Raw genomic sequence first — 16624 nt, forward strand, 5'->3', positions numbered from 1 at the left:
TTGTCATACGATGGCCTGGCTTCTAATAGAACAACTCCAGTATATATATTTGAAACAGCACAGACAACTACCTGTGAAGATTCTGTGCGGAGGAGCCATAGGATGATCTCAAACTTTCGACAACCTAGTTGTCTGCATATAGGTATAATCCGTGTACTCCTGGAGCAGGTATAACCTGAACAGAACAAAATAAAGTGCAATAGTGATTCATCAGCTTGTTGGCAAACTGGGCGTAGGGCACTTGTTTCAATCTGATGGTTCCAGTTTACCAGTAAGGGCATTAGAGGTAAGGTACTCTAGGAAAAGTTAAGAAATAGGGTTTTTGCTGGTAGAGGGTTAATACAATCCAAAAAAGGCTCCCATCGGGTGTTAGGTTTAAAAATTAGAAAAAGTGAAGTGAGAGAGCCCTCCGTTACATTCTGGAATTCTCAGTCATGGACATGAGCCCAATATGCATCTATAAGTGCAGACCTAGAAAAATTAGTTGCTGCAACCGGGGTGGACCAATATTCCCCAACCCCAATCTGTGCGAGCAGCTTTTGAACATAAACTAGCCATTTAGTTATCGGACAACCAGCCATTGATAATATTGCAAGTACTAATCACACTCTGGGTGATGTAGAAAGCTGGCTCCATATATACTATACCAAAGTAAGGTATAGTTTGTACAGAGTCCAGTGAATCCCCAAAGGCCTACTAAGCCTCAAGTAAATAATAGTAAAAGCACTATTTGTGGTAGTGTGGTCGAGCAGTTAGGCTTATTAGAGAAGCAGTGGGAATGCATTTGTTGTACATATTCATACAAGGAAGGAACACACAGTCGATGTCTGACTCCAGGGCAAAATTTTGTAAAAGCATTACTTTAGTTACTATTATTTTTAGGAACCAAGTTGAACTCAGTTATAGGTAAGTAGACTTTCAATTTTGCAAAACTTTCAAGGGTTATATGACTTTACAAAGTATGCTTATACCCCATATGCCGTTGCAATGCAATCTTTTACCCTGACTTGCTGTCGGGGTGACCTGGATGTTGGAATAGTATAATTTACTATTCCAACTTCAGTCTGTAAAACAGTAGGGAAGGGGTTGGAGTTAAATCCAACACCTTCTACCCCCTACAGCAAGCCATTTTCGTTGCAGCGGCATGCAGGGTAAAATCTTGTGTTGTAATGAATGCGGTGTAACGGTTGTTTCACCTTTCAAGTTATTACTAGCAAAAGATTTGTATAGACTCAATACAATACTTTACATGTGCATGTAAAGCTTTTCACAGTGGAAAAAGATACTTGGCGGTCTATTTAGAAGCCCTTTGCGCCACCTGTGTGTCTCTTTTTCCCATATTAAAAGTGATGCAGTGGCGGTGCAAGGGGCTTGTAAATAAGCCCCTTTGTATTCCGGATCACACTTAGTACAATACAGTGCGAGACCAATGCAATCATATGAGAGGAAAATACAAGTGAGTAACTTACAGGTAAGTAAACGGTTGTCAGATTCATTCTCCGGGGGGTTTAGTCAACACAAGGCAAGGGTCAGAACAAGGTAGGTACTGCACCACCAGGGGCACTGAGGCAGCTGGGTGCAGGGGTCACTGGGACCAATGTTATCCTAGGGGGACTGAGGGCACCTCAAAGAGGCACCAATTGCAGGTAAGTACCTGAGGTTCGGGGACACAGGTCCTGGGGGTTGAGGTCAGCACGGAGGGGCCACCAGAGAGCACAGAGACTGCACCACCAGCGGCACAGGGGCGGCCGGGTGCAGAGTGCAAAGTAGGCATCAGGAGCCTTGTAGAAACCAATGGAGATCCTTGGTTGAAGTAAATGGCTACAGGCTTGATCCAGAAGGCTGGCTGAAGGAATCCCATGGCTGAAGAGGTAAGTTGGATAGTGGGGGATGCCGAGACACCATCAGTTTGGTACTCGTAGGCCTTGGGGCTGCGGTGCAAGGGTGTCTCTAGGAATCAGCTTTCTCTAACCGGCTCCAGTTACAGTTGGTGGGGACCCTTCAAGTTGAGGCTGCTGGCGTCTTGGGGAAGCTCAGTGTCCAATGCTGGATCCCAGGTCAGGATCGCTGGGGAGACATCACTGGATCAGTGGGCCACTTGGCTTTGGGCCTTGGGTGACGGGTGCAGAGTGGTGAAGGGGTCACCGATCCGCCTGGATATGAAGTCCTGGGGTTAGGTTCTTGTTGGACAAATTTGATACCCACAGGAGAAAAGAGTCTTTGTTGAAGACAGCACAGATCCCATGGGTTCTTGGAGGTTGCTGGATGCAAGTCACACCGGTTTCTTGGAGCAGGGTCACTGGATAAGGAGAAATGAAAATGAAATGAAATGAAAATAAATTTGTTAAGCGCGGTTGCTGCCCACGGGCGTCCAAGCGCTGAGTTGAAGCAGAGATGTGACGGAGCCGAGGAGTTAGAACTCGGAGGATTGAGCAAACAGTAGTGTTTTAAGCTTTTTACGGAACGAGAGCAGATCTGGGTTGGACCGAAGTGGGAGGGGGAGAGCATTCCAAAGCTTAGCTTAGAAAGGCTAGTAGGGCTTGGGCCAAGTCAGGTATTGTCTTCTTCTCCACTTGTCTTCTTCTCCACTGCTGCACGGCTCTTTAGTCCTTCCTCTTCGTAGGTCATCGAATCTCAGAAACAAGGTTCAGGGAACCCTTAAATACTCAATTTAAGGGCGTTACTGAAGTTGGAGGCCAGCCTACTGTCCCTTTTGGTGACAACACTCTTCAGGTGCCCCCTCCCTTTGGGCAGAGATGCACATCCTTGTTCCTATTGGGCCTAATTCTCCAAACCAAGATGGAGAATTTTGAAGAGAGGGGTTCACCGCAGCTACTGGTCACCCTAGCGGTGTGCCAAGCTAAGGTGGACACTCCTCCTCTGCTTAATAGTTTTCCCACCTGTACCCCAGCCAAAGGTGGAGCTGGGACAGGGGGGCAGGCATCTTCACTAGTTGAAGCTGCCCAAATCAGCATAATACAAGTAGAGAGCCTTTTAGGCTCACTGGCCCTTGTTTCTGTTCCTGCAAGGGGGAGGATGGAAGTACCTCCACCCAGAGCAGGCTTTGTTCCTGACCTCCGAGAGCATCAAGGCTCTCACCCCATGAGGTCAGAAACATGTCTGTTAGTGGCTGGTTGGCAGGGACCAGTGAGCCAATAAACTAGTAGTTGGTTGTTTTTCAGGTGGCATCTCTAAGATGCCCTCTGAGCGCAATTTATAATAAATCTAACACTGGCATCAAGGTGGGTCAATATGCTGAGAAGTTTGATACCAAAATTCTCAGCCTAATGTAAAGCCATCATGGATCTGTAGTTTGTATTGACAAACTACCTGCCCATGTACTCAAAATGGCTTCACTGCACTTAGAGTGTCCAAGAATGGACTCGGACACTGCAGGGGCACATTTGCTCAGGCAGCTATGCCCTCACTTTTGGTATAGTGCACCATGCCTTAGGGGTGACTTACCTATGCCACAGGCAGAGGGGTGTAGGCCTTGCACTCGTGTTGGTGTGTCATGTTGACTCTTTTAGTGATGGCAGTGTGTAAGTGTTTGGAGTGCTGGGCCCTTTAGGGGGCACAATACATGCTGCAGGCCTAAAGGACCCTCTCTGGTCACAAGGCTGTTGGTACCACAGGTACCTTTTAAAGGAGACGGATGTGTGGTCCAAAGGTCTGCCAATTGTGGAAGCAATGGTACAGATTAGGGAAAGAACACAGGCACTGGGAACCTGATTGGAAGGGATACAGTGCACACTCAGTCAAAGTGCATCAGAAATCTGGCAAAAGGTTGGGGTGTTACTGAAACAGAAACCCACTTTCTTACAGGTGACAGGTAATTAAATTGACTGTTAAGCCAGTTTCCCCTTTAGACTGTCTGGCAGAAATGGAAGGTAATTTAACTGCGGGAGGCAAGAAGGCTTTATGACGTTCAACTTGATGAGCCGTCCAATCTCAGCCAGGAAATAGGCAAAGCCTCTAGTATAGCTTATAAACTACAGTAACTCAGTTAAGAGTCAGACCATCAAAATCGATGTAGCCTTTTCTTAAATGCACTAAAAAATCTGGTATTTGCTTTGCATCTATTAGGCATATGTACATCAACATAATTTAGGGGTCAGTTGCGACCCTGGCAATGCCTTTGTAACCCATGGCATCAAAAGTGGAAAGATCAGTGCCAAGAACACAGGGGTATCTAGTATTATCAGAGGCAGGTTATAACCTGGTTTTCTGCTCATTTGTAATGCATTAATAGTGAATAATAGTTATATTTTTCACTATTAGGGTAATAAAAAATGGAGCAGCAAGATCTGGACCTTCACTGGGATCTTAGATAAGAAATATAAAATGGTTTTAATGTTTGTAGTGTGCGTGCATGTGGGTGAGAGTGAGTTTGGGTGTGAGGGCGTGTTTATGTGTGAGCATGTATGTTTATATATGAGATTGTGGATGTGTGTGTGTCTAAATCAGTGTGTAATTATAAATGAGTCAGAGTAAGAGTTTATTGAGAGTTTGCGAAGGAGTGATTCAGGGTGTGTTTGAGTGCACAAAAGTAGGTGAAAATGAATGAATGCAAGTCAGTGCTAATGATCGAATAAGTGAATGTAAGTGTGCATGTGATGTTATGCTTGCAGATCTGCTGTTGGACCTGGCATGCTTCATGTCTTATAGAAGCACCCTTGACAAAATGTTGGCACTGGAATACTGGAGACAATACTTGCATATGGGATACCCTCAGCAAAATGCTACTTCTGCCACTCTGTAGGAAAATTTAGGCACGTAGCACCCATGAAAAAATTACATCACTGGCCTCCTGGATGAAATTCTTGGCATAGTTGGCTCCTGTGGCTTATTGCTGGTAATGGCACATTAAAATAGGTTTTTGGCATATAGAAGACAACTGTGGAAACCGCTACTCACTTCATTTGCACAGGACGCCGCCACCGCCAAGAGTCTACAGGGCCATATCCCACGCCGCCACCGGCCAAGAGTCAGCCACATCATTCTTCGCACCGCCGCGCCAGGACCACAACTCCCGGCAGGCACAGCGGCGGTGCACATCGCTGACGACGAGCCCGCACCAGGAGGTGCTTAAAGCAGGCGCAGAGCCCGGCGGAGGGGGGGAAACCGCTACTCACTTCATTTGCAGAGGAATTCGCTACCGCCAAGAGTCTACAGGGCCATATCCCACGCCGCCACCGGCCAAGAGTCAGTCACATCATTCTTCGCGCCGCCGCCCCAGGACCACAACTGACGGCAGGCACAGCAGCGGCGCGCACCGCTGACGACGCGCCCACACCAGGAGGTGCTTAAAGCAGGCACAGAGCCCCGCTTCGCGGGATGCGCGGGGCGAAGCCCAGGCCAAGGGCGAGCCTGTTTTAGCCCGTTCGAGACCGTTGGAGACCGGACCGGGCCATCCCTCTTTCATTCGGCGTCTCGCACATTCTTGCTATCAAGTTAAATTGTAAGTACCAGCTTGATTGTTCACTTGATTTGTACAGCAAGATGTCAGCATGCGAAAGCAGAAGCAAGGGGGTGAATCCAAGGGGGAACCTAACAGGAACATTAGACAATTTTATAACTCGGGCCAATTCAGTTATTGATCAGGGGATTATCTTAATGGAGCGACGGGTTTCCCAAGATCTCACTCTAGCTAAGAGATCCTCCATGGGACACCTTGCTAATGCACGTACCCCTGAGCCAGCACCCGAGTTAACACCATAAATGCCCCTGTGACTATACATAACCCCCCCTCCGTCGCAAGTTCATGATTTTATCTCACTACCTGATCAGCTTCAAATATCCTTGGCTGCAGAAACATCTATAGCGTCTAACTATAATTCACCTGAGAGACCAAACACCAGGCAATTGTGAGGTAGGCGCGAGGGTGCGATACCGAAGAGGAAGCGGGGGGCAAATGATGCTGCTGGAGGCAGAAAGCCCAAACTTGCTAAACAAGCTTGCAACAGCAATTCTTCTTCATCAGGTCCGGGCACTGTGACTGTAAATCTTTCAGAGACAACTGGACCTTTATTGCCACCAGTATCCACTACTGGTGTGCCTATTCCTGATGGAACAGCGTTGCCAATGGAGGATTTTGATCTCGCCAATCTTGGTTCTTTAATGAAGGCCTCATTTAAATCATTTGAAGACAGACTTCAACAAATCGAACTTCGGCTGGCCAAGATTGAGGACACAATAGTCAATATTGCGGACAATATAAATCCACCCGGGTTGTCTTTGGGTACTGAACAACAGAATACTGTACAAGGGGGGATGTGCCGCATGTCACTGTCCCAACTTCAGTACCACCTTTATCAAAAGTAACTATAGCTAACTCGCATGCTCCTGCGATATCACCTGCTTCTTTAACTACAGGGGTGAAAGCTCAAAGGCCTAGTGAAACCCCCCGGGTCGTACTTGATCCAGTACCCTCCAGGAAGTTAAGACTTGATTTACCACCAGAATCAAGCCCTTACATGGTAGTTCTAACTGGGGTACCCGAGTTAAGCAACCCAAACAGAGAGTCCTTCATGTCACTGAAAAATAAGGCAGCAGAATGGCTCAATAGAAACAGACCACTTCCCCGTCATGTCTCCAGTGAAATCCTGATGGTGCGTAGGGTGCCCTGGGTTGGGCAAAGGCCAAAAGATATACAAGGCGATTGTGTGCTCATGAACTTCAGGGAACCCCGCACTGTGGGACATATCTGTAACTGGCTATACCTCAGTAATGGGTCAACGATTCAACCTCTCCCTCTGACATATTTTTATCCCGTGCCCCACCATTTAGACACGGAGGGGGATTTGGACTTTAGTAAGGCACCGAGGCAAAGGGAGGAGGCTGGCAAATACAACCATATACACCCAGTCAAATACCCACAAATGATAGATATAGCGGACTAGAGATGGTCGACTGACTCTATAATCCAGATGACAACTCTCCCGGAGAATCTGACACTGGGAGAACTGTACAACACGAGGGAGTGATTGAGGCACGAAGTAGCCAAACACCCCGTTCCCATCTACCAGCAGTGAGGGTTAGTACTGTAGCCAATAATGTTGACCCCATAGAGAGTACGTCAGGAGCTCAGGCTCCGCTTACAGCTGAGGTTGAGGACTCGGCATACAATGTCGTTTCCTGGAATATTGCCGGATTGGAAGGAAAGGTGGTTGATCCAACTTGGTTGCCTATATAAAATCCTTCTCGGTGATCTGCTTGCAAGAGACCTGGTTGGTAGAGAGTGATATATATTTATAGAAGGTTATAAAAGCTTTTTTGTACCGGCAGAGCCGTCACGAAGTGGTAGAGCCAAAGGGGGATTGGCCGTGTACATTGACCTAGCCTTGTTTTGTTCCGTAAAAACAATACTTACCCACAATACCGACATTCAAGTAGTGATGTTTCAAAGAGGGAAGGAAAAGGTATCCCTGATTAATTTTTATAATGCCGTAAACCCAAGAGGGGAGAGTAAACTTGATGATCTTGGTACTTTGTTAGGCATCATTGTGCAAGCTTCTCCCACCGGATGTTTATCTTGGGGGATTTTAATGTACATCCTTGTGGGAATCCTAAGACCACTGTAATCGGATCGTTGGGCTGTCACAGGATGGGGGCCTCCACTTCGAGCATTCTAGCCGGGGGGATGGGTTGAATGATCTCATGAACGAATTTGACCTAATCTCCGCCATGTCATTGGTGGATGATTGTCGCCATCAATTAGTTCCCACATTCAAGGGCTGCTCGAAGGGGTCTTACATTGACCATATCTTACTCTCTAGTGGCCTCCACACAACCATATTAGGCTTTAAAATCCAGGAGAATGCACACAGTGACCATAATCCCGTCTGTATCTCACTGGGTGGCAACCTTCTAAAAATACGGGAAAAGACACCAAATTGTGGTGACCTTAAATGTACCGATGGAAGGCGCCGTCTTAAATGGGTCAAGGTGGACCAACTTTATGACAAGATTCACAAATCTTGTGCTACAGAGTTATCCCTGTGTGTGTCCTCTGTATCTCTCCCTTCAGATATCCTCCTTGCATTCGATGGTATTGTATTAAAAGTAGACGAAATGCTAACTGTACCATCATCGGGCCCTGTTTGTAGGGATCCCAAATGGTTTGATCATTCATGCTCAAAGGCAGGCTGTGACCTGAAGGCGGCTCTGAAACTAAAACCTAGGGACCCCATACTAATCAGGGCATCACGACTATCTTATAAAAATGCCTTGGCAAAGCGCAAGGGAGAAGTGAGGGATAACATCTGGCATGATCTGTTAGACCCCATCACCCTAGGCAATAGTGAAAAATTCTGGGGTAATATTAACAAGCCTATATTTGATACGGTAGGTGATACCTCAGTTGGGACGAATATCACTGAAGAGGAGTGGGTATCCCATTTCAGCCTTATTTTTGACAGTAATAACTCACAGCTAGAATATGATAGAGGTGAACAAAGTGTAAGTCCACTACTCTTTACTAATAATGAAGTCGAAAAAGGCATTATGGGGTTATCAAGCAATAAAGCGCCAGGGCGCGATGGCATGCCCCCTGACTTATTTAAATCAAGGGTATTTCTCTGGGCGCCAGTCCTTACTGCTGTGCTTTAGGCAGCTGCAGAACATGGCTGTCCTAGATCTTGGGGGACATCAACGATAGTACCAGTATTTAAGAAAGGGGACGAAGCAGCAACTCCTGTTATAGGCCGATATCCCTAATTGACTCTGTGGTCAAGGTAGTGGGTGGAGTGATTCTGAATAGATTAACAGCATGGGCGGAAGAACAATGGGTAATCTCCAAAATCCAATATGGCTTTTGGCCCGGTCATTCCACAATAGCGCAGTGCCTCAACCTCTACATGGTTCTAGGTAAATACACCTTAGCGCGACAGGGCACCATCCACATGGCGTTAATGGACCTCTCTTCAGCTTTCGACTGCTTTAACCGGGAAAAGCTCTGGGAGGCCATGGGCGCAATGGGGGTGGAGCCTAATCTGGTTAACCTCCTGATGGACCTGCATCAGGTTACTAGGGCTTGGCTGTTTAACATCTAGTCAGTTGTCCAAACTTCCTCCTCTGAATCACAAGCGCCGGGAAACCCTTTGTTGGGTAGCTGTTTGCGCTATACAAACTAAACAAAGTAAACTAAACTAAACTAGTGCCAACGTGAGGTATTTACAGGACTTTAAGGTGTCTAGGGATTTTAAAGTCCTCAGGGGTGTTAGACTGGGCTGTACTTTGGCCCCCTTTCTTTTTAATTTATACATTAATGACCTGGAGGAGTTTTTATTAAACACTGGTGCTGATTACCCCTATGTCGGTCGTAAGGGTCTGCCTGTCCTATTATATGCGGACGACGCCGTTTTGCTAGCTAGGACCGCAAGAGGTCTCCAAACCCTACTAAATGCTTTTCACAGCTTTATGAAAGACCGAGACTTATCCATTAATAACACCAAATCCTTTGTAATGCAGGTAGGGCAGCGTAATAAGAAGCCGTTTTCATTTAGGGTTAACGATTAGAAGGTCCCTACAACAAGAACTTTCTCATATCTGGGCGTCCTGTTTGATGACCAGTTAAAATGGAACCAATCATTTCAGAGAAAAAGGGGAGAGATAACTCGGGCCAACGCTGCTATCTTTAATTTTGCAAGGAAAATGGGCAAACGTCCTATTGCTGCACTGTTAAAAATCTATCAGGCAAAGAGTGTAGCAATAGGAAGCTACGGTAGCAAACTCTGGGGGTATGTGGCAGCTAATGACATTGCCGTGGCAGAGAATAACTTTTTAAAACAACTGCTGGGGTTCCGGAAGGGGACTTCCAACTTGATAGTGCATGAAGAAACGGGCACTCCGTTTATAAGTGATACTTTAGCACTACGGCCACTAATTTGCTGGTTAAAATGCTGGCTAAATAAAGATCTGATTTTAAACCACCTACTCCTGAGAGAGGCCTTAACCCTGGATAATATGCCTAAAATACCATGGCTAAAATATTTGAAATATTGTTTCTTTGGTATGGGGCATCCAGAAATCTTTTTAAATCCTGACTCCATTAGGATCGCTGATGTGGAGTTTGTGAGGAAAACTTTTTAACTCTCACAACGCATGCATTGCGAAGAGGTAGAACTAAACAAACCTAGTGTTCGGAAATATGCTAGCCTGAAGACTACATCTTCTATGGGGCCTTATTTATCTTGGCAGATGTCGGGTTTTGATCGACACCTGCTTCCACCACATGTCAACCGTCCCAAAGGGTTCCCACCGAGGACAAGTGCTACCTCCCTGCGGCTGCGACAACAAGTCTCCGCAGGACTTGGTGCACTTTTTATTTATCTGCCCTTTTTACGATTTACCTCGGAGGTTTTACCTAAAGCCCCGTCTAAAAAAACTGAACTTCACTCAGGTTAGACCTGCATTGTACTATCTGCAATTGTTAAACCCCGAGAGTACCTTATTTGTAATTGGATTTTTAAAATCTGCCCTAAAATTCAGAAATAGTATGGAGGGTTAATCACTTAGTACTGTTATTACTGTCATTATTAGTACATCCGCTAAACTGTGGTTGCAGATTTTAACATATGTTTTTTTACGTGGTTTGAATTTTTATCATGTGTATAACAAGTTTTATTGTTATTTTTTAACTATTTTGTGCTTTTATGGTTGTTTCTGCTTGAATAACCAAATAAAGATTTTGATAGTGATAGTGAACTGTGGCAAGGTCATGGGGCCATCTATGACAAAAGTGGTCCCTGACATATCAGACACAACCTTTGAGATAAGGGAACTTCATAGTGCAAGAGAAGCAGTATTAGGAAAAATCTGGCACTCGCATATTGTATGTAATGTTTGGGCAAAAGGGGCCACCATGGTAAAACAGTGGTCCTAGCAATGGAAGTCATTTTTGACATAAGGGCACACCCATAGGACATTTCAAAAACATAATTGGGTGAACTTATGCGAACTGACAGATTTCAGTAGCTTGTGAATGTAGGTGGATCTGCACTCCTGTATTATCTTATTGTGTGTGAATGATTTAGAGTAGTGTAATCACTCTTAGCGTGCAGAGCTGTAGGGAGAGAGTACCAACCCCCCGGCAAAAAATGGTTGTGAATGAGTCAAGGGGGAGCCCCTGACTGGTGAGCAATGCACAGCAATAAGGCACTAGGGCTGAAGTTTTAAACACGACGTTTTTTCAATTTATTGAACATATATATACATTTCCAAAGTAAACACAAATCTCCAACTTAATCATGAAACATGTTGAAGGATCAAAGAAGCTATGAAATGAAAAGTTTCTGACATCTAGTTAATTTTCCAACATTGGGACATCAATCAAAAACAACAATCAAAAACAACAGCAAGTGTTCATAACCAATTCGTGAACAACCCAATGCATTTCGGGTTCATCCCGAACCCTTTATCAAGGGAAACTTATGTACAAATATCCATATATATAGATGAAACTTCACGGAGTCAGTCAGGTAGCGAATCTCCAGTTTTCAGTTAAAAACAGAATATTCTCTGAATGGTTCAAACTAATGTCGTCATGCAGGCTTCCTGAAGTGCCGGATTCAACGTAAAGTTGAAAGCGCTGTTAACCACAGGTTCTCTGCCAAAGATGCTCCTAATACTCCCTTGCTGTTGCTAGTGGGTTTTCTTTCAGGTGCCGTAAACACTCTAAACCAAGCTGCTTCCCGTGTGCTAGTTTCAGTAGCTTGCCACACTATGAAAGGACTTGAATATGTAGTGATTGTTTATTACAGCCTATGGCTTTTTTAGTAAAAGTATGTGAAAATTGTGCACTAACATGCACTAGTAAAGTAAAAACAAAATCAACTTTTCTCAGGGAAGAGAACCCCCCACCCTTTGTTCTCCCCTAGATGAATATATAATATTAATTATGCAAGTATTTAACTTCAGCATTGTTCATTTTTTTTAGGTCATGTGACATCACTTCTTGGACGATGCATGGTAAAAGGTCATAAGATGTCACTTCCTGTGACATCATTAAGGTCAAAGGATATATGATATCTCTTCGCTACCTCTGGCATTTTATTGAATCGATATCCATGCCTATGTGCCTAGACAGTATATGTATCACATTCATTTTGTGATAAAAAATAAGCTGTACATCCAAAAACATGGTATCACACCAGCAAACAAGTAAAGGTGCAAAAATGATTAGTGACGAGCCTATAATAACGAGACAGTGCTAAGACATCCAAATAACAGCACATCCTTAACAAATGCGATACATTAGTAATTAAACTGGCATCATATTAGCCAAATACATCCATCAAAGAACACACACTGGGTCTCAATTACAAGCTACACATCATCATGTTACAGCTGCAGTCTAACAAAAGGGACCATTAGATGCCCCATCAGCAATACCAAATTCGTTATATAGAAATGTTTTACTTACTTGAATTCCTAAATTGGTAGTTGACGGTAGTACTTGAATGTTGATGGTTACTTCCCCGTTTTCTTGAATAACATATTGCTTATAAGCCGGCACGGTCATTGGTGTAGTCATTAGTGTAGTTGACAAAGTGAGATCATCGACACTTCTTTTTGAAATGCGTCCGAAGTTGTATTGAGATACCAACACAGATACATTTTTCTCCCTTTCAGTTTTAGTCAATGGTTGCAGATCAACTCTTACCACCCTTATCTAAAATAAAGATGAGGAGGACACACTGAAATAAGTCACATGTGAATAAATACGTTTGGAAAACTCCACACAACTCAAATAAATATTCGTGTAACTCTCAAAATGCAGAACGTTTACAAAGTTACATGATTGAGAAAGAGGATATAAATAGGTATAGGCAGGGGCAGTTAGTCTACAGTCAGAGAAACACACTGACAAAAGAGAAAAAGAGCCGCACTGGAGAGTGGCACCGTATGCAACACAACAATTCCTGAAATGTTCTTTAAAATGAAACTAGAATGAAACCTCAGAAAAAAAGCTTGGGAAGCAAATTTGGATACCTTGATAACTTTTCTATAATTGGTACATTCTTATGCAACACATTTCGATGGATTGTTACCTGCATGTTGGCATCATTTGATCTCTTTCCATCTATAGCTCATCAGGCTTACGAATCTGTTTCCGTATTCCAGTGACCATTCTTCTTAAGTACCAACCACATTTGTTATATATTTCACAAATCTTGAGCGGTGTATTTTTACTCTGTTTGCTTTAAACTTCGCAAATTATGCACTGTCAAAATGTATTTAACCTTGACAGACCTAATTCTCTGTGCTATTGCACATTCCCTTTCCAATTTCTGCGTGTTCTTTGCACACCTTTCCTTTTTAACCATCCAGGTTAAAAACTGGGCTTACTTAAGTGGCCCATTTCATGAGTCACAAGTAGCTCACTGGTTAGTCTCACATGAATATTTGACTGCTGCTCGATGATACCCAGACAGATGCCAAAACTAATAAATGGAATGTATATCACTACATTCACAACCACTAAACAGTCAACATTTAAATTGTCAACTACACATCTTAATACCACCACATCTTTCCTATATGCTTTACTACATATTACCGCCACAATGACAGTTACCATCAAACCCTGTTCGGGTGGCCACATGCCAAACAGGGGATACTAGGCCCAAACATGATGGTCAAGCTCCTTTGCCTTCTATGACCCTACAACCAGGACCAAACACAACTATGATTCCTCTTGAATCTCAGGGGAGCAATGGCTAGTAGTCATAGGCTTCCCAGAAAGATAGTGTTGAGGATCAACAGCTTAGAAATCAACAACCATTCAACACACAAAGTAAAGTATTTTTCAATCCTGTAAGGGTATTTTAGGTAAACAAAAGCACTTTTAATCATACAGCATTACAAAATACACAACATTTCAAAAGGGTGGGTCGGTTACAGGGTTGTATGCACTTTGAGGGAATCTAATAATCACTCCACCCATCTCTCTTGAGTTAGTCACACATAGACAGGGAGCAGGCTTCAGCGAGGGACGGGTGCAACTGACTAATGATAAGCCCGTAGGTCAGTTCCTTGTCGAGAAGAATCATGCTGGGTTAGTGTTTTTAGAGTATTTCTTTCCAAGAAAGGTTAACGTTAGTCACAGTTCCTCTCTGCTTGTGCTGAGCACCATCCTAATGACCAAGTTACTTACCTTCAGTAATGCCTTATCTAGTAGAAACTCTCTCTATTCCTTACCTTAGAATCATCCCCGGCGTCAGACTAGATTTGTGAATTCTTCAGCAGTACCACTGCCTGCTGGTCGGTGGCGTCATTCGGCTCCATGTGGCATTGTACACGAGAATGCATATCAGTTTCTTTTAATGACTTTCCATGCCAGGAGCGCGGAGCCAAGAAGAAATCTGACCAGTGATGTGGAAATCTAGGGCCCTGAAAGGGGGAAAGCCTTGTTCCTAGAAATCCGTTCACAAAGCAGGGAGGATGGGTGGGTCTGTAAGGAATCTACAGCTAGAAAGAGTCTCCACCAGATAAGTCATTACTGAAGATAAGTAACTTGTTCATCAGTTTGAGACTTCTACCCGCGATTCCTTACCTTATAATAGATACTCAAGCACTACCTCTCTGGAGGTGAGCCTGTGAAACTGTTGCACAATAGAAAGTCCTGTGGTACTGAACAAGCGTAGTGCCAGTCCCAAATGACCTGACTGTCCAGGCAGTAATGCTTTGTGAATGTGTTTAGAGAAGCCCATGTTGCTGCCTGGCAGATATCCAGGACCAGAACGCCGAGTGTTAACACAGTGGTTGCAGCCTTAGCTCTGGTGGTATGAGCATGCAAACCCTCAGGGGATTGCTCCTTGGCCAATGCATAGCAGATCTTAAGGCAGAGCATAATCCATCGGGAGATGGTCTGTTTCTACACGGCCTTTCCGTTTTTCATTCCGACATACCCCATAAATAGTTGGTCATCCACCTGGAACTCTTTCGTGCAGCACTTTCTGGGTCCAGTCAGTGTAGTTTCTCCTCTTCCTTAGAGGGAGGTGATGGAGAATAAAAGGTATACAGGGTGATGGACTGGCCTATATGAAAGGGAGTGACTATTTTCAGCAGACAGGAAGATCTAGTGTAAAGAACCAGTTTGTCTTAGTAGATGTTCAGGTACAGAGGGTTGGGTGACAAAGCGACTAGGAAGGTCGTCTTCGTGGTAAGGAGCCTGGGAAAACAGTTGTGTAGTGGCTTAAAGGGATGCACATCAGAAATGCGAGCATGAGATTGAGGTCCACTGAGGCATGATGAAGGGCTAAGGTGGAAACGTGTTACAAACCTTTCAACAAACTAATTTCAACAGGGGATTTGAAAAGGGATAGCAGGTCTGGCAACCACAGAAAGGCTGAGATGGCAGACAGGCAGCTCTTTAAGGTGCCCAACGCAGAGCCCTGCAAGACAACAGAAAGGATAAAGAGAAGGACCTCAGAGGGGGGAACAGAAAAAGGGTCAATCTGTTTCTCTGCAGACAAGGCCACAAACTTGCCCCAACGGCAGGTTACACAGTCTTGGTAGCGGGGTGCTTGGCTGCCAAGATAATATTGCAGGCTTGAACAGAAGGTCAAAAGCTGTCAACTGTTCACCGCTCAATCTCCACACAAGAAGGTAGAACATTGACAGGTTCAGGTGGAGAAACCTACCCTGCTGCTGCGACAGAAGATTCTTCTGAAGGGGCAGCCTGATCAGAGGACTGATGGCCGTGCTCAACAGCTCGGAATGCCAAACTCTTCGAGCCCAGTCTGAAGCTACAAGTATGAATTGGGCCTGGTCAACCCTGATCTTATTGAGAACTCTGGCAGGAATAGTATGGGCAGAAAGGCATAGAGGAGGCCTGAGCTCCACTCAAGATAAAAAGCGTTTCCACCTTTGAAACTGCAGTGTGCAAAACATCTGACACTGCATGTTCTCAGCGGTGGCAAACAGATCTAACCAAGGCTCTCCCCACTGCTGAAAGGGACTTTGCACAATCTCTGGATGGAGATACCACTTGTGATCTGCCAGGCATCTGCAGCTGAGTTCTTCTGCCACGGCGTTCAGAGAGCCTTTTAGGTGTTGAACCATCAGGGATATGCCCTGACGTTACAACCATGTCCAGCGATGCAGAGCTTCTTGACAAAGGTTCCCTGGCTCAACCCCTCCCTATATGTTACAGTATCACATAGTGGTGGTGTTGTCAGTGAACACCTGCACCAGCCTTCTCTTGACGGATGATTGAAAGGCTTACAATGTCAAAAGGATCACCTGGAGCTCCAGTAGGTTGATGTAGAATCTGGATTACTCCAGAGACCTGAGCACTCTAATCTCAACGTCTCCCAGATAGCCTCCCCATCCCAGGATTGATGAATCTTTCAACACTGTCAGATCTGGTTGGAGAAGGGGGAGGCATCTGTCGCTGACCTAACCACCACTGCAGATTTATTTGCAGTTCCCTCTGAGATCCGGATCATGTTAGAGAGATTCCCCTGATTCTGTGCCCCTAGAACTTCTGGTCACACTACAAAGCCCACATATGCCAGCGGGCATGTGTCACATGCCGTAGGCACGAGGCCATGAGGCCCAGCAGCCTCATAGTCAACCAACCAAACAATCAGTCAATCAATCAATCAGGATTTGTAGA

General features: G+C 44.8%; 1 protein-coding gene across 1 annotated transcript in view; it reads right to left on the reverse strand.

Moving 5' to 3' along the window:
- Nucleotides 1-16624, reverse strand: part of LOC147707494 (CD109 antigen-like) — a 502391-nt gene that overhangs the window by 269033 nt on the left and 216734 nt on the right. The window contains exon 11 of the mRNA XM_086926510.1: nt 12425-12673. Coding sequence (XP_086782636.1) covers nt 12425-12673 — 249 coding nt within the window. The remainder of the gene's footprint in view (nt 1-12424; nt 12674-16624) is intronic.

This window comes from Lissotriton vulgaris, chromosome 6 (assembly GCF_964263255.1).
Source record: "Lissotriton vulgaris chromosome 6, aLisVul1.2, whole genome shotgun sequence".
In the NCBI taxonomy this organism is placed as follows: domain Eukaryota; kingdom Metazoa; phylum Chordata; class Amphibia; order Caudata; family Salamandridae; genus Lissotriton; species Lissotriton vulgaris.